This window comes from Eulemur rufifrons, chromosome 6 (genome assembly GCF_041146395.1).
Source record: "Eulemur rufifrons isolate Redbay chromosome 6, OSU_ERuf_1, whole genome shotgun sequence".
Classification (NCBI taxonomy): Eukaryota; Metazoa; Chordata; class Mammalia; order Primates; family Lemuridae; genus Eulemur; species Eulemur rufifrons.
Window position 1 is genome coordinate 91,630,149 of NC_090988.1, and position 25,513 is coordinate 91,655,661.

The 25,513-nt window shown below is 32.8% G+C and overlaps 2 protein-coding genes across 2 annotated transcripts; both read right to left on the minus strand.

The window, feature by feature from the left end:
- Positions 1-1,923: 1,923 nt before the first annotated feature.
- On the minus strand, positions 1,924-4,198 carry LOC138384462 (olfactory receptor 10AG1-like). Its single transcript, XM_069469968.1, has 2 exons — positions 4,183-4,198; positions 1,924-2,873 (listed from the first exon to the last, which is right to left on the minus strand). The coding sequence occupies exons 1-2, from the start codon at positions 4,196-4,198 to the stop codon at positions 1,924-1,926; spliced, it is 966 nt and encodes a 321-aa protein (XP_069326069.1).
- Positions 4,199-15,306: 11,108 nt separating this feature from the next.
- Positions 15,307-16,296, minus strand: LOC138384953 (olfactory receptor 10AG1-like). Its single transcript, XM_069470594.1, has one exon. The coding sequence runs from the start codon at positions 16,294-16,296 to the stop codon at positions 15,307-15,309; it is 990 nt and encodes a 329-aa protein (XP_069326695.1).
- Between the last annotated feature and the right edge of the window lie 9,217 nt (positions 16,297-25,513).

Sequence of the window (25,513 nt, forward strand, 5' to 3'; positions counted from 1 at the left end):
AATGTTACATTTTCTGACTCCTTTTATCTCATGAATCTATTTTTTCTTTCAAAAATCAAATATGATTTGGCTGATATAGAAATTTACTTACTTGATGCTAAATATACTTTGAGACATTTAGCAGCAATAAGAATGGGAGAAACAAAAACATTTTCTTTGCTATGTAATTTTATATTTTTGAAATAAAAATAACATTTCTTGTGATCTACCTACTATATTCTTGATGTAGTAAATATAAACTATAAATGAAAACACAATGAAATAAAACAGAAATCTTGTGAAATCCTGCCATTATAAGGAAGCCAATATTCTCTTCTAATCCACATCTTCCCAGGTGCCATTAAAATATTATACAAACCACCTACTACTAACATGTACATGGAAAATGTTATATGAAATTATGAAGTACTATCCTTCTTGGTTTTACAAAAATAATGTTATGTTTTACAAATACATTTACATTTATATTCTTTCTTACATGTTAGGAAAGTAGGAATTTCATCAGTGGAGCTGTTCTAAAACATTTTCTTGAGTGGTCATACATTATTATATGGTGTAGATATATTTCAGTGTTTGTCATATATTCTGAGAGTGCCTTCCCTTTGCTTCCAATTTTGTCTTGCATTATTAAAAAAAGTTCTATAGAAATTTTTGAAAAACATATCTGTAATAACTATTCGGGAAATAATATTTCAATAAGATAAAATTTCATTAATTCAGCTTATAATGTAAAAAATATATGTAATTTTATTTTTTCTTTAAAAAAATGTCAAATACTGCCCAAAATGGATACAGTAATTGAAGGGAGGGTGGAATGGTATACCAGCTTGGGCCTGGTGGGGTACCGAATTCATTCCAGATGATTCAAATAAAAGAATGTTAATTAGAGAACAATTTACCAGTTCTTGTGGCCAGTGTCCAAAATCACCATGTCATCAGGATCTCACTTCTTCCACAGGCTCTAAGGAAGAATCATTCCTTGGTTCTTTTCACTTTTGGTGACTCTTGGCCTTCTTCAGTTTGTGGATGAATCATTTCAGTTTCTGTGTTCCCCTTCACTTGACATTCTTCTCTATTTCTCTGTGTCTGTTTTCTAAATTTTTTTCTGTCTCTTTGTCACTTATAAGTGACAAATACTTGCCATTGGATTTAGTACACATCCTAAACCATGGTGATCTCATTTCAAAATTATTAATAGCTACAAAGACCTTTTTTCCAAATTAGGTCACATTTGCAGGTTCTGGATAAAGATATACTTTGAGAGGCTAATATTCAAACCACTGCACATGGGAAAATTCAGAAGCTTCCAATGCTAAATAGATATGACTAAAGCTACAAATGGGAGGAAATGAAGTGATCAGAGAATAGTGAGATCAGGGGCAATAGAGTAAACACCCTCAGGATTTTTAGTTTTAAAAGGACATGGGCAGAGACAAGAGATAGAAAAGCAAGTAGAAATGCAGAGAAACCCCCAAATCCCTCATTTCCACCATTTTTGCTACTTCTCTTTTTTCTCTTTGGTTAAATCCAACCACAGAGTCAGAGAAAGGCATGAAATCCATCTAAGAGAATGAGATAGTTAAAGAAAATTTATCTCAAAATATGTAATCCCTGATTATATGACACAGTTATCTTTCATTGCATTACTCAGGTAGTCCCTTAAATCAATAGCTAACCGTTGATTCTCAAAATGAGATCTTTGCGATTGAGTTAATTTGTACTCTGATAACACAGAAGCCTGTAATTCTATGAAATAAAGTTACCTATGAAACAAAGGCCCCTTGACGAAATGTGAGATTGTTATCATAATTTCAATTATCATTATTTAAGAATAAGGAACAAAGCTAAAAAAAATTTTCTCCCCTTTGGTAGCTACATGACAAACCTAGAAACAAATCATTTCTGTAATTTCAAGTTTTTGCCTCATGTTAATAACTTACCTAGTAGTTTTCTCAGTGCCACCATGATATCTTTGTTCCTCAGAGTATATATAATGGGGTTCAACATTGGAATTAAAACGGTATAGAAAAGAGAAATCAGTTTCCCCTTTCTTTCAAATTGATTTGGTTTGGGTTGTAAATAAGTGATAGTAGCTGTTCCATAGAATAAGACTACAACTATCAGGTGAGAAGAGCAGGTGGAGAAGGCTTTAGCCCTTCCTTTGGCTGATGACAATTTCAGAATGTTGGAGATAATTTTGCTGTAGGAGACAACGATCAATAGAAATGGAACCATGATAAACACTACTGTGACTACATAGACTGTTATCTCATTCACAAATGTGTCTCCACAAGCAAGCTTGAGTACTGGGGGGATGTCGCAAAAGAAGTGATTAATTGTGTTAGACCCACAAAAGGGCAAAAAGAAAATCTGGCATGTTTGCCCAATTACTGCGGGAATTCCGCTGGTCCAGGAGGCAGCTACCAGCTGAACACAGACCTTGTTGTTCATTACCAGAGAATAGCGCAGCGGGTTACAAATGGCCACATAGCGGTCATATGCCATCGCTGCGAGGAGGAGGCACTCTGTGCCTCCAAGCATGAGAACAGAACACATTTGTGTAGCACAGGCCAACAAGGAAATATTTCCTTTCCGAGTCCAAAGATCCATGAGCATTCTTGGGATAGTGACTGTAACATAACAGATTTCCAGAAATGAAAAATTGCCAAGAAAAAAATACATGGGGTTCTGCAGAGCAGGGTCAATTCTTGTTAGTAGTATTATGATGCTATTGCACATGAGGATAGTCAAATATATCAGTAAAAACATCACAAAAAGAATCCACTGGAGTTTGGGCATATCAGAAAACCCCAGAAGAACAAATTCCATTATCACAGTGGTATTTGATTTTTCTGTTTTAAGTTGATCTCCATCTGCAGATACGGTAAATTCAAAATGGTTAATTCATTCACATTTTGAACCACATTTCCCTCTTATGTTAACTGGATGAAATGCATGAATATACTTACATAAACTCTTAAATTATTTACACCATTAGGAAATGAGATTCAGAACTTCAGAAATTAACTTATTTGGAGTTAAAATCAATTCAAGAAATAAATCCTAATATGTTTTATTAGACTGGGATGTAAGGATATTAGAGGTATTGAGAAGTGTGCATTGTTATTTAGAGAATATTGTTGAGAAATAATGTCTTATTTCACCCTTAAGAGTGGAATTATCATACAGGATTTTTCCATTATTTTGTCTTGGATTAACACTTTTCTTTGTATTGGTAACCATATTCCACTTTCTTTTGATTCAAAACTTTTCCCTTGAATCTTTTAATTTTTGTTCATAATGAATTTTAAGTCCTCCCTTTTATACACCAATGAGAATAAATTTTCTTAAACTATTTCTTTGTTACTGAGGGAATAAATATATGCATTACTATTCTATTTTATATATCTCTCATTATTTATGCCAAATATAAAGAACATTAATTCCAGAATTCTGTTCATTAACTTTCCCTACTAATATCCCATCCAGTTTATGCTAAATATTAACTTTTAACTGAATCAAGAAGTATCAGTTCCTCTCCATAGTTTTTCATATTTCCCTCCTTACACAAGTGAGATTCTTCATTCTCATATAGTTCTCTTGCAACCAAATGCAACTCTCTTTTTCTATTTTCCCTTCATAAGGTTGTCTTATAAAAATGTAATTTTCATTAAACCTAACTATTATTTACTCTGGCCATATACATGGCCAGAACATATGAATGGGACCAAAATATGAAACAAAACAAAACAAAAACACACTGTCTTACTTCATTTCATATTAATGTCATCCAGTATGAAGAAGTCAGCACTACTTGATAGTTCCCATTACAAATTTCTTAATGTTTTTTCTCTAACTTTATGGAACAAATGTTTATGTATTTTTCTATCTCCTCAAATCTACCCCACCTGTATACCTTTCAGCTCCATCAGCTGATGCTTTTGACTTAATACATTGATAAATAAAAGTGATCAGACAAATATTCTCTCATATTTACATATTTCTATTATACCTAACTTTATTTAACTTTATAATAAAGTTAAGAGCTACATGATTTATAAATTAATTTTTTCAGATAAAGATCTCATAGTTTCATACTTTTTATTTTATTAGTTGAATCTTGGTCCTGAAACTTAGAACTGTCCTTAAATAAAATAGTCTATCAACACAATTATAGCTTACCTTTATAGATTTGCATGAATCTGTATATAAGAGTTTAAGTGAGTTTTAACTTAAAAACTAAACTCTTTTTTCAGGAAGTCACTTGAATTTTACAATACTCTTGCTTGCTTCAAACAGCAACTGCTTTTAAATAGGAATAGTCACACTCACCCTGGGGAATATCTTCTCTTGTGCAGTGATTTAACTTTTAGAGAAGGCTGCTTCTGCTTGCCAGCCATTCTGGTTCATTTTCAAAACTTACACTTAGGACAGATTTGTCCTCCTATTCAGCCCTGAATGGCATGAAGTGCCCTTACTATGCAGGGAGTCAATTAAATACCACTTAATTGTCTATTATTACTTTCAAGAAAAAGTTAAAATCTTTCTAGCTATTGTATTTCAGCTCTTAACACTTGGTGTGAATTTGCCTTCCTTATTTTTATTTCCATAACTCATCTAGATCCAGATTACCCAGATCTTTAAAAACATGTGTTATGTGTTTTGTCAAATGAACATGCTATGCTTGGTGTCCTCAATATATTGAGTGATGAGATCCCTGTTCAAAAGTGGAAAGTTCTGTTCCTACGTTGACTTTTGTGGAAATTAAAGAATGTCAGGTCTACTGACAAAAATATAGATTTTTTTTTTTCATATTATGTTATCTACTTAGGCATCTGGGAAAACATCTAGCTGATTGGAAATGCAAGTTGCCTTAAAAAAAAAAAAACATTTTAAATGAGATTATTTAAGAAAGAAAGAAAAGAATAAACTGCCTTATCCACATCTTTTTCCTATTTCAGCTACTTCCAGGAACGTAGAGAGAAGATTCTTAGACATGAAGTAGTGAACCCAAAATCCACTGTGTTTAATTATATTTGTTTCTTCCAATCTGGGGTTCTATGGCTGTTTCACAGTGTGTTTTCAAAACTGTATTCCTTTTATGTATTTTAAATCTGTTTCTCTTTACTACAGCATGCATCTCATACATTGGTCCTCTGTACTCATCATCCCTGATTTGATATTCTCAGATGAGGCTTTCCTCACTTATCTCTACAAATGAAAACTGCACGCATGATTTGCCGCAAACTTATCAATTGCATAAAGGCTGGGGCAAGTTGAATGTAATCCTCCATTGGGGTAGACTGATCTAATCCCTATCCTATCATTAAAAAGGAGAATTGGATATTTCATTCTTCATTTAAATACTACAATCACCTGGAAAAAGCTAACATCCGAAAAAAGACCTCAGATGTATCAATGACTTAACAGAATAAAGAAGTATCTTGCACTCATATCACAGTTCAATTTTGTGGTTACTAATTAGGAAACTATAGTTTCTTCCATCTCATAGTCCCACTGTTCCCTAGGTCATCTTTGTAGTCCTGTATTGCACAACTAGCGCTCAGAAAGCTGAGAATTAAAGGCAGAGCATAAGGAAGAACATCTACCCAAAGATCCTGAACACATAATAGACATGTAATTTTTACACATACAGAATACTGTATAAACTAATCACATGGCCCTACTTAAATATGTGAAGGCTAGGGAATGTTATTTTACTGTATGCCAAAAAAGTAGAAATGTGTTTGGAGAACATCAAGCCAGATTCCCCCCTAGTCCTCAATTTTGGTCACTAACTGTGTTTCACTCTATATTTCCCCAACTCCATAGGGTTCAGTCTCAGAAAATTTATGATCTTTGATTATAACACATTTTTCTACACTAGGTATGGGTGGCCCCCTTCAGATTCAGAGACCAAAGAAAAGAAAATTTTCTTTCATCCCACACTCAGTATACAGAGAAATTAGACTCTCCCCTTTTGCTTTAGAGAGACATAGCGGTCACTAGTCAACTGGATAGAATCTTAAGGACACCCTGGATATAAAGAAATTCCTTTGTTAATTTTTTTTTCTTTGTGACACTTGGCTTCACTCTTAACTTTATTAATCCTCTTTCTTCGTCTCATCTGAAGGAAATTTCAACAAGCAGAACCTCTTTGAACTCTGCTCAGCTTTTACATCTCACTTAATGGTGGAGAACCTAAAACCTGTTTACAGATCAAAGAGCCAAAGTCTCTTAAGTCTTGACTTTGAGATTTCTTTGGTTACGACATTTTCTTTGGAATTTTAAAAACTTTTAGTCTAATTATTTCACAACATTCCCTGTGACAAATTTTTCTGAAACTTAATCCTTAATATTCTAGTACCCATGTCTCTCTGTTTCAAATTAAAGCTGACCAACTAATAGCTCTAGAAAATTGTAGGCATCAGTTAGAGCATCAGTTTATTTACTGCTCAATTCTAGATAGTTCTAAGAGTGAATAGGGAGGATAAAATTAACTATTACTATATTGTACAATCTGTATTTTGAAACAAGTTTCAGAAGAAAAATAGCATGCTACAAGTATATATTTATATTTAAGTTTAAACATTAAAATTTTCATAACAAAATGATTATTCATAGTACATGTATTTTAGTTATTTTTAAAGATTTATTTACATCTTCTACAATGTAAATATTATTTTCAGTAGTGTCTTATTTTTATAATAACAATATTATTGAGACATAATTTTGACAAAATAAAGTGTATGCTTTAAAATACTTTCAATGAGATTAAAATTCAATGAGATGACAGATATACTCACTTGTGAAACCATCACCACAATTAAGATATAGAACATTCACATTATTGGAAAACATTTCCTCTTGCAATTTTTTGATATATCCTCCTGCCGCCCTTAACCCCAGAAAACCACTAATCCGATTTCTGTATTACAGATCATTCGTAATTAATATAACATACTCTTTTAAGGGTGGAGTTTTTCCCTCAGTATAAATATTTAAATAGTATCTATGTTGTATATAACAATAGTTAATTCATTATCTTTGAAGAATAGAATTCCATTGGATGAATATGCCATAATTTGTCTATCCATTCATCTTTTGATGGGGTTTTGGTTGTTTCTAGGTTTGGGTTATTATAAATGTAGCTGCTGTATATATTAGTAAACAAGTTTTAGATTCAACATATATTTTCATTTATTTGGATTCATATTTAGGAGTGGAATGTTTGGGTCCTCTTATAGGTGTGTGTTTAATTTTTAAGAAACTGTCAAAATGTTTCCCTAAGTGCTTATACCATTTTACATTTCCCCCAACACTGTTTGAGAGTAACAATACCTCTACACCTTTGCCAATACTTGGCATTATTAGAGTTTTCAACTTTTGCCATTGTAATGAGGGGGTTGTGATATCTCCTTATGGTTTTGATTCATATGTATCTAATGACTAGAATTGTTTTACGTATATTTATGTGCTTATTGGGTATCTTTTTAGTGAAGTGTTCAATCAGTTTACTCATTTATTACTTGTTTGTCTACTTACTACTGGATGACAAGTGTACTTTATTCTGAACACAAATCCTTGGTCAGAAATATGTATAAGGAATATTTTCTACTATTCTCCTGTTTTCTTTTTCATTTTGCTAACACCATATTTTTAAGAAAAGGAGATGTTAATTTTAGTGTAATCCACAAAAGTATGCTTTCTGTGTTCTTTCTTTCTTTCTTTTCTTTTCTTTCCTTTTCTTTTTTCTTTCAGAACATTACAGGGGTACAAACACTTTGGTTACATATATTGCCTTTGCACCACCCAAGTCAGAGCTACAAGTGTGCCCAAGCCCTGGACATCATGCACCATACTCATTAGGTGTGAATTTACCCTCTTCTCCTCCCCACTCCCACCTGCCCAACAGCCTATGAATGCTACTTCCATATGTGCACGTAAGTGTTGATCAATTAGTACCAATTTAATAGTGAGTACATGTGGTGCTTGTTTTTCCGTTCTTGTGATATTTCACTTAGAAGAATGGGCTCCAGCTCCATCCAGCACAGTATAGGGGGTATTACTTCATCATTTTTTATGGCTGAGTAGTACTCCATGGTATACACATACCACATTTTGTTAATCCACTCATATATTGATGAACACTTGGGTTGTTTCCACATCTGTGTAATTGTGAATTGTGCTGCTGTGAACATCCAAGTGTAGATGTTTTTTTATAGAATGTCTTTTTTTTTTTTTTTTCTTTTGGGTAGATACCCAGTAGTGAAACTGCTGGATCAAATCGTAGTTCTACTTTTAGTTCTTTGAGGTATCTCCATATTAATTTTCATAGAGGTTGTATTAATTTGCAGTTCCACCAGCAGTATAAGAGTGTTCCCATCTCTCTGCATCCACACCAAAATTTGTTGTTTTGGATCTTTTTGATAAATATTTATTCATCCTGTATCACAAACAGATTTTCTGTTATGATTTTTTTCTTGACCTTTTAATACTTCAGATGTTACATTTATGTCTGTGATCCACTTTGAGCTGATGTTTGTATATGATAATGAGGTAAGGTTTGATGCTTATTTTACCCTGTGTATTAAATAAATATATGATTGTTCCTGCACTGTTTGTTGAAAAGGTTTTCCATTTTCTGTGGATTATACTAGCATCTTTGTCAAAACTCAGCTTGCAATACACATATGTATGATTTTCTGGACTTTCCAATTTGTTCCATTGGTCTACACATTTATCATTTCACAATTACCTGCTGCTTTCATTACAGTAAATTTATAGTTAAGTTTTGAAGACAAGTCTGTCCTTCTCCTAAATGTGTTATTCTTTTGTGAAAGTTGCTTTGTCTCCCTTTGGTCCTTTGCATTTTTATACAAATTTTAGAATAAGTTTATCAATTTCTATAAAATGTATGCTGGAATTTTCCACTGGGTTTCAAATAAGTGTATGTACAGGTCAATTTGTGCAGAAATTAATTTAACAATATTGAGTATTGCAATCCATGAACATTATATAAATTTCTGCTTATCTCCAGTTACTCTCAGTGATATATCAGTTTTCATAATATAATTTTCACATTTTGTCATTTTTCCTAAATATCCCATACTTCTTTTTACTAAGTATATTTAATTCATCTTTGTATTTTCACATTCCAGTGTTTGCTACTAATATATAAACTGTTGCCATCATACTAACATTTAACAGCATATCCTTGCTAAGTTCACGTAATTATTTTAAGAGTTGATTTCTAGGTGCTTTAAGATATTCTAGGTATTATGTGTGTTGGAAACATCACAAAGCTTTTTTCTAGTTATTTTGAAATATACAATGTATCATTGTTAACTATAGTTGCCTTACTGTGCTATCAAAGATCAAAACTTATTTCTTTTCCTAATTGTACTTTTGTACTGGTTAACCAAACTGTCCCCATACCCCACTTCCTCTCTCCCCTTCTCAGCCTCTGGTAACCATCATTCTACTTTCCACTTTCATAAGATCACTCATTTTAGCCCCCACATGTTGGTGAGAACCTGTGATTCTTGCCTCTGTCCCTGGCTTATTTCACTTAACCTAATGACCTCCAGTTCTATCCACATTTCTGAAAATGACAGGATTTCATTCTTTTTATGACCAAATAGTATTCCAGTGTATGTGTGTGTGTGTGTGTGTGTGTGTGTGTGTGTTTGTATATGCACACCACACATTTTCTTTATCCATTCCCCTATTGATGGCCACTTAGGTTGATTTCACATTTTTCTTTTGGCTATATACCCAGAAGTGGTATAACTGGACCATATGGTAGTTCTATTTATAGTCTTTCAAGGCAGCTTCACACTATTTTCCATAATGATTGTACTAATTTACATTCTACCAACACTGTATGGGCCTTCACCTTTCACCACATCATTACCAGCCTCTGTTATTTATGTCTTGTAATAGCCAAGTTAACTGAGATGGGATGATATGCCATTGTGTTTTTCATTTACATTTCCCTAATAATTAGTGATGTTGAGTATTTTTAAATTTATCTCTTGACCATTTGGATAATATTCTTTAGGGAAATATCTGTTCAGATCTTTTCTCGCTTTTTAATGCTTCTATTTTTGAGGACTTTTTTGTTGTTGTTGTTTTTTCTAGCTATTGAGTTGTTTGGGTTCCTTATATATTCTTGGTATTAATCCCTCATCAAATGGATAGTTTGCAAATATTTCCTCCCCATATCTAGGTTGTATCTTTGCTTTGTTGATTCTTTCCTTTGCTATGCAGAAACTTTTTAGCTTGATATGATCTCTTTTGTTTATTTTTGTTTTTCTTGCTTGTGCTTTTGAGGTCTTACTCAAAAGAATCGTGCTTTGATTACACAGAAGCCCTTAACTAAACCCTGTGAAACAAAGGTACCTTGATAAAATGCGATGTTATTATCACACACATTTAGGAACTTAGAAACAAACTAAAAGTTTTTGTTGTTATTGTTTTATCTACATGACAAGGAGGTATACAAATATTTTTGTATTTTCAAGTCTTTTACTCATGTTAATAACTTAGTAAATTTCTCAGTGCTATCATGACATCTTTATTTCTCGGACTGTATACATTAGGATTCAATATCGGGGAACAAATGGTGTAGGGAGATCACTTTCTCCATTTCTTCAGTAGATGTTGTTTGGCTTGTAAATAAACAATATAATAGTTTACAAACAACTTTGAAAAGCAAAATGGTATGCTGTAACATATCGGTCTGCATTTAGATTAAATTATAAATACAAAAATTTACTTAAGTAGACTTATGATTCTTAGTACATATTGATATATTTTAGTTGCTTTCTGAAGTATATTTGTCTCTATTTCAATGGCATTATTAGTTTAAATATAGAGTTTTTCTTACATTAGCACAACATAATAAAGCATACATTAAATAAAATAAAGAACATTCTTTGAAATATATTTAATGAGTTTCAAAATTCTATGATTTTGACAGAAGTATACACTTGTGAAACTATAGCTAGCATAAAGATTCAAAACATTCACAGCATCAACAAAAAAATTTTTTTTTAGCGTTACATCAGTGATTGAAAAATAGGTGTAAAGCTCTCCTACCTGGATTATAAAATGATCTGTTTAATTATTTCAAATTTTATTTCCTATATTTTGAGTCTCTGATTCTACATGCATATGAACTTATATTTATATATTTCTAATGAATTAATTCTCTCATCTCTATAAAATATACTTCTTTAACTTTTGTGATACATTTTTATCTTAAAGGCTGCTTTTTTTCTGTATTGTGATAGTCATTCCAGCTTTTATGCTTATGGTTTGCACCATACATTTGTTTCCTATTATTTATTTTTAACTTATGTATATATTTTAATAACAAGTATGTCTCATATAGATAGAATATATTAAAATTTGAATCTTGCTTTGCAATCTATTCTCAACTTTTCAATTATACTATTTAATTGAATTAAATTAACATTCAGTGTAGTCATTGGTGTGTTTAGATTTATTTGTAATATTTTTTCAATCTTTTTTTAAAAATTTTTATCTTGTGTATTTGAAACTGTTTTCCCCTTTCGGGTATTCCTTCTATTAAATTACCAACATCATTTTTCACAGATATAGAAAAAATAATTTTACGCTTTGTATGGAACCAGAGAAGACCCCATTTAGCAAAAGCAATCTTAAGCAACAAAAAAAAACAAAAAAATGGGAGGTATTAATTTGCCAGACTTCAAACTATACTACAAGGCTGTGGTTCTTAAAACTGCCTGGTATTGGCATAAGTGCAGGGACACAGACCAGTGGAACAGAACAGAAAACCCAAATATAAAACCATCCTCATGTAGCCATCTAATCTTTGACAAAGCAGACAAAAACATACTCTGGGGAAAAGATTCCTTATTTAATAAATGGTGCTGGGAAAACTGGATATCCACATGTAGAAGACTAAAACAGGACACACAGCTCTCACCTCTCACAAAAATCAAATCACGGTGGTTAACAGACTTAAACCTTAGGTCGGAAACTATTAGAATTCTAGAAGAAAACGTAGGAAAGACTCTTACAGACATTGGCCTAGGCAAAGAATTTATGGAGAAGACCCCTAAGGCAATCACAGCAACAACAAAAATAAATACATGGGACCTGATCAAATTAAAAAGCTTCTGCACAGCCAAAGAAACAGTCACGAGAGTAAACAGACAACCTACAGAATGGGAAAAAATTTTTGCATACTACACATCAGATAAAGGACTGATAAGAATCTATTTAGAACTCAGGAAAATCAGTAAGAAAAAATCGAACAACCCTATCAAAAAGTGGGCAAAGGACATGAATAGAAATTTTTCAAAAGAAGATATAAAAATGGCTAACAAACATATGAAAAAGTGTTCAACATCTCTAATCATCAGGGAAATGCAAATCAAAACCACAATGAGATATCACTTAACTCCAGTGAGAATGGCCTTTATCAAAAAGTCCCAAAACTATACATGTTGGCATGGATGTGGAGAGACAGGTATACTCATACACTGCTGGTGGGACTGTAAACTAGTGCAGCCCCTGTGGAAAGCAATATGGAGATACCTTAAACAGATTCAAGTAGACCTACCATTCGATCCAGCAATCCCATTACTGGGCATCTACCCAGAAGAACAAAAGTCATTCTATAAAAAAGACACCTGCACCCAAATGTTTATAGCAGCACAATTCACAATCGCAAAGATGTGGAAACAACCCAAATGCCCATCAATTCATGAATGGATTAGCAAAATGTGGTATATGTATACCATGGAATATTACTCAGCTATTAGAAATAATGGCGATATGGCATCTTTTTGGTTCTCCTGGAGAGAGCTGGAACCCATTCTATTAAGTGAAGTATCCCAAGAATGGAAAAATAAGCACCACATGTACTCACCAGCAAACTGGTTTCCCTGAGTGCACATTTGGGAATAACACCAATTGGGTATCGGACAGAGGTCGGGGCTGGGTGGAAGGGATGGGTGTATATCTACTTGATGAGTGTGATGCGCACTGCCTGGGGAACGGACACGCTTGAAGTTCTGACTGGAGGGGATGGGGTGGAGGGAGGGGATGTGTGCACACCTACATGATGAGAGTGATGTGCACTGTCTAGGGAATGGACACAACTGAAGCTCAGACTCGGGGGGGATGGGGAGGCATGGGCAATATATATAGCCTGAAATTTTGTACCCCCATAATGAGCTGAAGAACAAAAAAAAATAAAATAAAATAATTTTTAAAGTTCGATTTTATTTTATTTATTGGAATTTTAGTTGTTCCTCTAGAGAACAGAATATATATTTTTAACCCTACACAATTTATTTGAGTTTATTATGTACCACTTTATCTAAAATGTAGAAAATTTGGAAGGACATGAGTCTCTTTAACACTCCCCCATTACCCTTTATGCAATGTCTACATAAGTCTTAGATTTTCATACATTATAACCCCCCAAAATTTTTGCTTTAAAAACTTATGTATATTTTAAAGACATTTAAAAAAATGTAATATTTAATATTTACCTATACATTTACCATGTTTTGTGCCTTTTGTTTTTTCCTGAAGATATAATTTTCTCTGGTATCCTCTTAATTCGGCCTGAAGAATTTTTTTTCTTTCTTGTAGATCAGGTCTGTTAGTAATGGATTCTCTTAGTTTTCTTTTACTGACAGTTTCTGTATTTTAAATTCAATTTCAATATTTCTTTTTATTTTTCAAACACTATCATTAATGCATAATTGAAACATAATCAAGAACAAGTATTTAAAGCTTACAATTTGAAAAGTTTGCATATGAATGTACCAGTAACATATCTATCACATCCAGAAATTTCCTCAAGCACTCTCTCCCCCTATTACAGAAAACAAAAACAAAATTGGAATTTAACACTATTGTGGCCAAAAAACATATTCTGTATTATTTATCTAAAGTATTGAGAATTTTTTTATGCTCCAGTTTTTGGTGTATCATGGTGAACACTTAAAAATTCTTAGAAAGGATACATAATGCTGTTTTGTTGAGTATTGTAGATACATGCATATATACTCCTTCCCTTTGTATTATTACTGATTTTTTTTTTTTAAATTTTGATCTCTGGTACAGCACAGAGTCTTTTATTTTGAACCAAAGAGTTTAATTTTATGAAATAAATTTTTAAATATGCAAGGACTTTAAAAAATCTACCATTTAAAGACATTTAAAAACATATCTAAAAGCAAATTCTCCAATATAGAAAGAGATAAACAAAATTTAAAAGCCTAAGTATAACATGGTTTAAAAAATAGTAGAGAATATTCAATAATATGTTAACATGTTAAAAACTTTTCAAATAGCATATTGTATTGTAAGTCTGTTTAAATTTGACTTCATTATTATACAGTTTGGATATAAGCTGTGGCCTCTTTCTACATGCTTTCTCATTGTCCAGGAGTTTAGCCTGGGTTTTTTGACATAGTAGTAGAAAGGTTTGCACTGTAAGACACGACAGTCCTAATGCCCGAGGACTATTCGTGCTTGTTAATGTCCTATTGACCAAAGCTAATCACATGGTGAAACCAAGGGTCAATATGGGAGAGGACAACAAAAAAGGTATCAACATAAGAAACAATGATTGAGGTTATTACCACATAGGTGTAGCCTGTTTTTTCTTTTTCATTTTAGAGATGGGTTCTCATTCTTGCTCAGGGTAGTCTCAAACTCCTGAACTCAAGCGATGCTCTAGCCTCGGCCTCCCAGAGTGCTAGGATTACAGGCGTGCGACACCGACCCTGGCCTAGAATGGTCTATTTAATGACAGCATAATTGTCTATTGTATGTATGAGCCATATTTATTAAAATAATTCTCAAAATGTGCATTCATTTATACCTTTTTCTTAGACAAATAGTACTACAATAAATATATTATACAATTATTATTTGTATTACTCATCTTTGTACATATTCTTATGCATTTAGGTTTTTATTTCTATTAGATAATTATTTAGCAATGACTATGTGGTATGCAGAAGGTTTGTTTTTTCAGAAAGGCTTCAACAAAGGAATGGAAAATGGCATGATTTCAATGACGAAATACTATATATCACATCATCTTTTTTAGTTACACATCGCAATTTACAGTTTATAGTGAGAAGGAAGATTGATCTTTGAAATACACCATTGCTAAATAAATTAATACAGTTGTCATAACTCTAAGGACATGAAAGTCCATTAAAATAAAATGAAATCAATTAAACCTTCATAAAAATTAAATAGGACAGACAATAAATTCTGTTAACTTCAATTGCCACACAAAGCTAACAGTCTGGGAAGAACTTTCCTCAGGGCCTCTGTAACATCTTTGTTCCGCAGACTGTATATTAAAGGGTTACACATTGGAGTCAAAATGGTGTAGAAAAGAGAGAGCAGTTTGTCCGTTCCCTCATACTGATTGGATTTGGGTTTCAAATAGGTGATAGTGGCTGATCCATAGAATAAAACTACAACTATGAGGTGGGATGAACAAGTGGAAAAGGCTTTGGTCCGCCCTGTTTTTGATGGCAACTTCAGAATGGTTGAGATAATTCTGCTATAGGACCCAAGAATCAACACAAAGGGAACACTGACAAATAGTATATTTGACATAAAGATCAACATCTCATTCACAAAGGTGTCTCCACAGGCCAGCTTGAGCACCGGGGGAATGTCACAGAAGAAGTGGTTGACTTGGTTCGATCCACAAAAAGGCAGAGAGAAAATTTGGTATGTCTGCCCTATGGCCACTGGAATTCCATTGATCCAGCAACCAGCTACCAGCTGGATACAGGCTTTGTGGTTCATGATTAAAGGATAATGCAGAGGGTTACAAATGGCCACATAGCGGTCATATGCCATCACTGCCAGAAGGAAACATTCTGTGGCTCCCAGCATGAGGAAAAAACCCATTTGTGTAGCACAGGCAAAAAAAGAAATAGTTCCTTTCAGGGTCCAAAGATCCATGAGCATTCTAGGAAGAGTGACAGTCACATAACAGATTTCTAGGAAAGAAAAATTGCTGAGAAAAAAATACATGGAGGTCTGAAGAGTAGAATTGACTCTTATTACTAGAATTATGATGCCATTCCCCAGTAGAATAATGACATAGATGAGTAAGAATAGACCAAAAAGAAACCAGTGAAATTTGGGAATATCAGAAAAGCCCAGGAGAATAAATTCTATTATTGTAGTGAGATTTGTTTCTGTAATTTTCAGTTTGCTTTCTGTCTGTGGATTTAGATTTCTTGGCTGCATTTTTGTCTTTAATAATTGGACTGAGACATAGGTTTTGATTTTTAAAATTTCTCAGTTTCTTTCTCACATTTGTATTCTGTGATTCTGGGAGATTTGATGTGAAACCAGAAGCAAAGAACTCATCTGAAGAAAAAGAAAATCAATTCAGTCAATTAAATGCTTGAACAATTGATTGATAATGATAGATTTTCACTCTAATTGTACCAACAATATCCACATAACTACATATTTTTGATCAAATTACAATACCAGAAGGGATACTGCAGATGAGACTTTTCTTTCAATCTGATTTGTTTAACCCAAGGTTTTGCTCAAACCACCTCCCTTTTTAGAAAGACTCCACACTTTTCAAATATTGTTCTTCCTTAAAGTCTCAAATATCTCCTTGAGAGCTTGCCTATTTCATTGTTGTTCTGCTTTGTACAAAGAATTTGAATCCCTCACACCATTATACTCAAACAGGATTTGGTTTTCCCATTCATTTGTCATTGAGGGAATAAGGTTTTGCATTTTTATTTTCTATTCTCATGTGATTGTCTTATTTGTTTAAGTGAATGTGTAAGCAATTGAGGCTAGGCCTCTGTTTTTACAAATTTTCCTATCATCTCCTGTATGATAATAATTGCATTTAATAATTATTAATTCATAACCTCAAGATATATACTCAATTTAATTCAAAATATTTTTATTTTCTATCACCAATTATATTCATATTCATCCCTTTGCTAGGGTTAGAATCCAAGCTTCCTTATTTAAAACCTCCCTAAACCACATCTAAGCCTCTTTTCCTACATTTGTTCCATGATAAAAGCCAGGCTTTAATTAAAACTGACTTTTTATTTTTCTGACCAGGGGCTGAGGCGTCTGAGAAAAATACACTCAAGAGAAACACGTATGTCTTTGGTCTCATTTAAAATAGTGAACACAGGACAGTATCATTGGCTCATGCCTGTAATTCTAGCACTCTGGGAGGCCGAGGCAGGAGGATTGCTTGAGCTCACGAGTTGGAGACCAGCCTGAGCCAGAGCAAGACGCTGTCTCTACTATAAGTAGAAAAGTGAGCTGTGTGTCAGTCCCAGCTACTCGGGAGACTTAGACAGGAGCATCTCTTGAGCCCAGGAGTCTGAGGTTGCTGTGAGCTAGGCTGACACCATGGCACTCTAGCCCAGGCAACAGAGTGAGACGCTGTGTCAAAAATAAATAAATAAATAAATAAATAAAATAACTAGTGAACACAAAGAGAAAACAAGGAATTACTTTTGCTTAAAGTTACTATCAAACTTCCTTAATATATGTGCTCTATCTTTCTACCAATTTTTAGTACAATTATGTGGATATTTTCTCTTCTCAGAGATCTACCTTCACCATTCCATATGACCTGTCATCCCTACTAAATGATTATACTGTCTAACTTTTAATTAAGGAGTCAGAAAAAGTCCACACAAATTTCAATATCTTCATGTTAACTAATTTTCTGTCTCCATTTACTTAAATAAGCTTTATTTTGTTTGTCTTCCTGGTTCATTTGGATGAAGTGTACCATTGAAGTTTCATCCAAAGAAGTCTAACCCAGTCATTCTAAAACAATCCATCCCTTCCCAGCAAAACATTCAGAGTGATTTATCCCTTCCTTTCACAACTGCATGAATTCTATCAGTCTGTCCTGACTTCCAGTGTACTTGCAAAAATGCTTTGTGGAGGGTAAGGGTAGCCAGATTGAGAAAGGGGTTGATTTATAACATTTACCTACTTCTAAGACCAAATTTCAAGTTCTGCAGACCTTGCATAAACTCACCTGGCTGAAGCTCACCACTCACTGTTCCCAAACCTTCAAAATATGTTTATTCTTTTTATCTGCACTCCTAACTCCTTAAACTTACCCTCTTATTTCCAGGATTATTCTGATAGTCTTGCTCACCTACAATTCATTCTGCACAAACAACCCAAGTTGAACTTTTATTTTATTTTTTTTAAATCTCAGCATATTACAAGGGTACAAATGTTTAGGTTACATATATTGCCTTTGCCCCACCCAAGTCAGAGTTTCAAGCGTGTCCATCCCTCAGACGATGCACACTGCACCCATTAGGTGTAAATATACCCATCCCCTCCTGCCACCACCAACTGCCCAAAACCTGATGAATGTTACTACTATATGTGCACATAAGCGTTGTTCAGTTAATACCAATTTGATGGTGAGTACATGTGGTGCTTATTTTTCCATTCTTGTGATACTTCACTTAGTAGATTGGGCTCCAGCTCTATCCAGGATAGTACAAGAGGTACTAAATCACCATTGTTTCCTGTGGCTGAGTAGAACTCCATGGTATACATATACCACATTTTACTAATCCACTCATGTTTTTATGGGCACTTGGGTTGTTTCCACATCTTTGTAATTATGAATTATGCTGCTATAAACATTCAAGTGCAGATGTCTTTTTTATAGAATGTCTTTTTTTCCTTTGGGTAGATGCCCAGTAATGGTATTGCTGGATCAAATGGTAGTTCTACTTTTATCTATTTGAGATATCTCTATATTACCTCAATCAAAGACTCAATATCCTAGTTGAACTTTTAAAAGATGTAAATATTATCATTTTAATTCTCCCAAGTTTATTTTAGTGACTATATTAATAATATTTAATTATATTAGTTCCAGTGGATGAATTCTTTCTTAATCATATTTTCTGTTATTTTTTTGTTTGAAAATAGTTTTATCCCTATTTTTCCTTACAAGTAAAGAAATTCTAGTTTAACCAATTTTCTTAAAATGAATAATATGAATATGATAATTATAAATAGACAAATTTGTTAGGTATTCATATATTTCAAATACTTGAAACACATTAGTTAATTTAACATTTTAATTCAGAATGTCAGAAATTTACGCTTTTATCTTAAACAGTGAATGCATTTTCAAAACAAAGATATATTCATTATTTTAGATGATTGATATTATTTATTGAATCTTCACAATTAATAGTTCTGCACTAAAATAATATAGTAAATATTAATAGTTTATATTTACCATTTCAGTTTTGCTGAAGTAACTCCTTTCTCACTGATGAAGTTTTTGTGTATTTTAAATATTTATTTAAATATTTAAAGATGGCATTGTGTAAGATCCATACAGTTTCCGAACACAACCTCAACCTGCTTTTGGTACAGCAAGTGCTCTTATAGAGGAAATAGTCACTTCCTCCCAATGGGAATATGTCTTCTCCCTCCCTAGAACTAAATCACTTAAATGCTTCTGCTTGCAATTATTTTGTTGTCTTTTTCCAAACAATTCTCCCAAACAGACCAGACTTTTCTGCAGTCTCTCTGTGGACTATAATCTTATACACTCTTACTTTCCCAAATACAGGCAATGTGCATGGACATCCTAGAAGATACACTCTTAGTTGTCCAATATTACCTGCAGGAAAATATTTAAATTATTTACCCATTGATTTATTACCTGTCTGATTTTATTTTCAATAATTCCTCTGAATAGAACTTTTCAGCAGATTATGTCTCTTGGTAACATCATCTGAACATACTATGCATGTCTTCTTATCTTTAAAGGGTACCAATTTATTTTGCAAACCTAGGTATTTGTGATTGTAACTGTTATGAAGACAATGGTAATTCTGTCTTACAGAAACTAAGAATACTTTAATCAAATTATTATGTTCTCTCAAATGATGAAAAGCCATGTTTACACAAATTGCTTTTGTACAGTTTGAGTCAAAGTTATAAGTGTGCCCATCATTCAGATAGTGTACATTGTACCTGTTAAGTTTGAATTTACCCATCCTCTTCACCCCTTGACCTGCTTGATTCCTGATGAGATTTATTTCTATATGTGCACACAAGTATTGTTCAAGTAGTTCCAGTTTAATGCTGAATGCATGTGGTGTTTGTTTTTCCATTCTTGTGATACTTCATTTCAAAAAAATGATCTCCAGTTCCATCCTAGTTAATACAAGAGATATTAGTTCACCATTTTTTATGGCTGAGTCCTACTGCATGATATACATATACCACATTTTATTAATCCATTCACATATTGATGGATACTTGGCTTGTTTCCATATCTTTGCAGTTGTGAATTGTTGTACTATAAACATTTGGATGCAGATGTCTTTTTAATAAAACGACCTTTTTTCCTTTGGGTAAACACCCATTAGTGGGATTGCTGGATCAAATGGTAGGTCTACTTTTAGTTCTTTGAGTTATCTCCATACTACTTTCCATAGAGGTTGTACTAATTTGCAGTCTCACTAGCAGTGTATGAGTGTTCCTATCTCTCCACATCCATGCCAGCATTCATTGTTTTGAGATTTTTTGATATAAGCCATTCTCACTGGGATTAGGTGATATCTCATTTTGGTTTCAATTTGCATTTCCCTGATGATTAGAGATGTTGAGCATTTTTTTCATATGTATTTTGGCCATTAGTCTATCTTCTTTTGAAAAGTTTCTGTTGATGTCTTTTGCCAACTTTTTATTGGAGTTGTTTGATATTTTCTTGCTGATTTGCTTGAGTTCTTTGTAGATTCTGGTTACCAGCCCTTTATCATATGTACAGCATGCAAATGTTTTCTCCCATTCTGTAGGTTGTGTATTTGCTCTGTTGAGTGTTACCTTGGCTGTGCAGAAACTTCTTAATTTAATTAGGTCCCTTCTATTTATTTTGTTGTTGCTGTGATTGCCTTTGGGGTCTTGTTCATAAATTCTTTGCCTAGGCTGATGCCTAGGCTGAGAGTTTTTCCAACATTTTCTTCTAGAATTCTTATACTTTCATGCCTTATATTTAGTCTGTTAGCCATTGTGCATTGATTTTTATGAGTGGTGAGAGGTAATAAGGATTGGTATAAATTCCCCTTTGGAAGTTTGGTAGAATTCACCATAAAGCCATCTGGTCCTGGGCTTTTATTTGTTGGGAGATTTTTTATTACTGATTCAAATTCTGTATTTGCTAGTGACCTGTTCAGGCTTTATTTTTGTTTTATTTGTAAATAATAAGAGGGTACAAGTGTTTTTGCTACTCAGATGACTTGAATAATGCTGAAGCCAGTGTTTACTGTTTCCATCACCGTAATAGTGCACATTGTACCTGATAGGTATGTTTGTACCCATCCCTTCTTCTCTCCCCCTTTCTTAGTTTTCAATGTCCTTTACACCACCATATTACCATGTATACCCATCATTTAGCTCCTATGCATTACTTAGAACATGTCATGTTTGCTTTTCCATTTCCAGGATACTTCACTTAGGATAATATTTTCCAATAACATCCAAGTTGCTGCAAAAGGCATTATTTCGTTCCTTTTTAAGGCTGAGTAGTACTCCACGGTGTGTGTGTGTGTGTGTGTGTGTGTGTGTTTCTCTACTCATCAATTGATGGTCACTTAGGTTGGTTCCATATCTTTGCAATGGTGAATTGTGCTGCAAAAATCATTTCCTTTGGGTATAGACCCAGTAGTGGGATTACTGGATCAAATGGTAAGTATACTTTTAGTTCTTTGACAAATCTCCTTATTGTTTTCCATAGAGGTTGTACTAACTTACAGTCCCACCAACAATGTATAAGCATTCCTTTTTCACCTCTTGATTTTGTTTTATCAACTTATACTTTTCCAACAGTTTATCTATCTCTTCTAAGTTATCCAGTTTGTTGGCACATAGATGTTCATGGTAGTCACTAATGATCCTTTTTATTTCTGAGACATCTTGTTTGATGGTTTCTCTTTCATTTCTAATATTATTTATTTGAATCTTCTCTCTTCTCTTAGTTTGTCTAAGGCTTTGACAATTTTATCTTTTCAGAAACATAAATTTTGTTGTGTTTCTTTTCTATTTTCTGTTTCATCTGTTGGATTTTATTTTTCTCTAATTTTTACATTTATTTATTTATTTTTTTGCTAACTTTCAGCTTAGTTTGTTGTTTTTTCTTTCTAGTTTTTTAAGGTGTAACATTAAATTGTTTGAGGATATTCTTCTGTTTCAATGTAGGCATTTATTGCTGTGAACTTTCCTCTGAATACTATTTTTGCTGCATGTCATATGTTTTGTTATATTGTATTTGTATTTTTATTTAAGATTTTTTAAACTTGTCTTTTGATTGTCTCTTGGATTCAGTGTGTATTCAAGATTGCATTACTTAGTTTCCACATATTTGTGAATCAGGTTTTATTGCTTTATTTTATTTCTATTTTTATTGTAGTGTGGTCAGAAAAAAGTACTTGCGTTGTGTTGTGTTGTGACCTAAATTGTGATCTATGCTGGAGAATGTTCTGTGTACGCCTAAGAAGAACAGGCATACACTCCATACAACAGTATGGAGTTTACTCAAAAAACTAGAAAAAGAACTTCCATGCAATCCAGCAACCCAACTACTTGGTATTTATCCAAAAGAAAGGAAATAAGTATATCAAAGAAATATCTGCACCCTCCCCATGTTTATTGCAACATTATTCAAAATAGTCAAGGTATGGAATCAATCTAATTATCCATCAACAGATGAATGTATAAAGAAAATGTAGTATATACACAAAATGAAATACTACTCAGCCATAAAAAGAATGAAATTGTGTTATTTTCAGCAACATAGATGGAACTGGAAGTTATCATGTTAAATGAAATAAGCTAGGCACAGAAAGATAAATATCACATGTTCTCATTCATATGTGGGAGCTGAAAAAGTGGATCTCATGGAAGTAGAGAGTGGAATAGTGGTTACCAGAGGCTGGGAAGGGTGTGTGTGGGGAGAAGTGAAGAGAGGTAGGCTAATGGGTACAAACATACAGTCACCCAGAAGGAATAAGTTCTAATTCTATTAGAGTAAAGAAACTGTAGTTAACAATAATGTATTTCATATTTCAAAATAGCTAGAAAAGAAGATTTTAAATGCTCCTAGTACAAAGAAATGGTAAATGTTTGAGGTGATGGATACCCTAAATACCCTGATTTGATCATTGCCCATTGTATGCATTTATCAAAATATCAAATGTACCCTATACATACGTAAAATTATTGTATATCAATTTTAAAAGCTTGAAATTTTTTAAATAAATAAAACAGAGTATTTTGCTTGTCACTTTGCTTCTGATCTCTGTTTGAACCATTCTTTGAGTCCATGTGAGTTGGTTCTATTGGGTCTTAATATTAGAGGTTAAAGCTATGTCTTCACAGTCAGCATAGATATATCACTTTCATTTGCTCTTTATGTATGTTGTTTGTTCCTTTTCACTAAAAGTCACCAAGTGTGGCATTTCAGATGATTCTGACACACAGTACTTTTCTATAGCAAATTATTTGGATATGATGATTTTATAATTTTTAAACTAAAATCTCAATCTTTATTTTATATTTTTCTGTTGTTTATAAGCATTCTGTTTCTCAACCAAATATACATCGTGTTCAATATCCTCACCCAGTCTGTACCTCTCTTCATCTCTCTGCTTCTCTTACCAGTATATTAATAAGTCTGGCATCCCCTAAAAAATTCACAGCTAATAAATTACATTTTGTTAGTTTATTTACTTGTTTTACAACATACGATCATACAAATTCAGGTTTGGGTTTGCAGCCTAATTCTGAAACTCGGTATTTTTGACACAGATTTTCATCAGGTTCTTCTTCTGCTTGCAAAACCTCAGAATTCCTTGATTAATATTCATCACCTCATGCTTAATAAAAATTATGGAGAAAATAATTCTATTAAATGACTGATACATCCCAAAGATTCTTGTATCTCAAGGCTCTGGGATAGTGAAAGGATATGTGCAGTGTTTTACAGTACTATTAAAATAAAAAATTTTAAAGAGAATCTTAAAGATAGTACATACCAATATTGTAGACAAAACAGTAAATTGCATCTAAGTTTAGAAATAAATTGCCATATTTCTGTTTTCTGATGCCACAAATTCTACTGGACACACATAATCTATATATTTCCAACAAAGCTATTACGTTATTGAGTATTCCTCTCCTAGAGATTACATATTCTCACAACTCAACTACTTTGTATTTGATTTTTCATCCAGACATCTGACCATTTGGGTATTACCTTCTTGACATAGTAGGGTTTATCTCTATACTTTAAAACAGGCTGCCTTTGAATTAAACTATGTTTTGTTTTATTTGACTTATGTGAATTTGAATGGGATTATTACTTTATTAATGTACCATCATTTGTCTAATTATTGCTTACCAAATGTTTGATTTCCCATTTTTAATAGATCAATGAAAACCACATTGTGCATGCAAGTTTACATTTAATAAACTAAATAAAACATTATTTTTACATACTAAAAACAAACCATTTTTATGTATTTTCTGCCTTAATGGAGGACTCTATCTACTAACATTATCTCTTTGTTTTCTTTTGATTTGTTTATTTGTATAGAAGTGATTCTTGAAATTTGATTCTTGCATTGCTTCCAAATTGTTTGTTTATTTCCAACTTTGTCACATTCAGTTTTGTTATCTAGTTTCTACTTGACCTCATCTAATCACTAATGAAGATATTGACCAAACACAGCCTAATGTCATACACTTTAAATTCTCTTTATCAATTTTAATACATAAATTATTCAAAAACCATTGAATAAGACAGCACATTGGTTGATATCTGTATATTTTGAGAATGTAGTAACCTTAAACATCTAAGTGAAAAAATAAAAAAGATTAGAGAAATTAGAAAAATCAGAAAGCAGTAGAGATAGCAGTATAACAAAGAGACTAAAATATTACATTCATATAAGAGGGTTTAATAAATAGTGTCAGGTTCTAAAGAAGGAAACTAATGAGAAAGTCTCATTCACTATCATAATTAGCAATTTCTGAATGCTTTTACAGGTTAAATTTATTTTGGGTCAAAAAAGTAAAAATATTGGAAACGTTTTTCACGTAAGTGCATTGAACAATAGGCAAAAATATAATTATCAAATATTTTATTACTAATATGATGAGTTAGGTAAATAAGTTGACATAAGAAACACACATTTAATAAACTAAAAAATAATCAATATCACTAACTGATAAGAGGTCCTAAGATTAGAAATATCAATAATTTGTAAATGAGATTAATTAGGTATAAGAAAGCTAAATTAGAGAGCAGGGTATATGGCTCAAAATATGTCTAAAACCACACATTCCAGAATTATTGAAATTCATATCCCAAACATTATTACTATTTCTGTTTTACATCAAAACTTCAAAAGAA

What these genes read in the sequence shown, in the direction of transcription:
- LOC138384953 (XM_069470594.1), bottom strand. Translation starts at nt 16,296, where the DNA reads ATGCAGCCAAGAAATCTAAATCCACAGACAGAAAGCAAACTGAAAATT.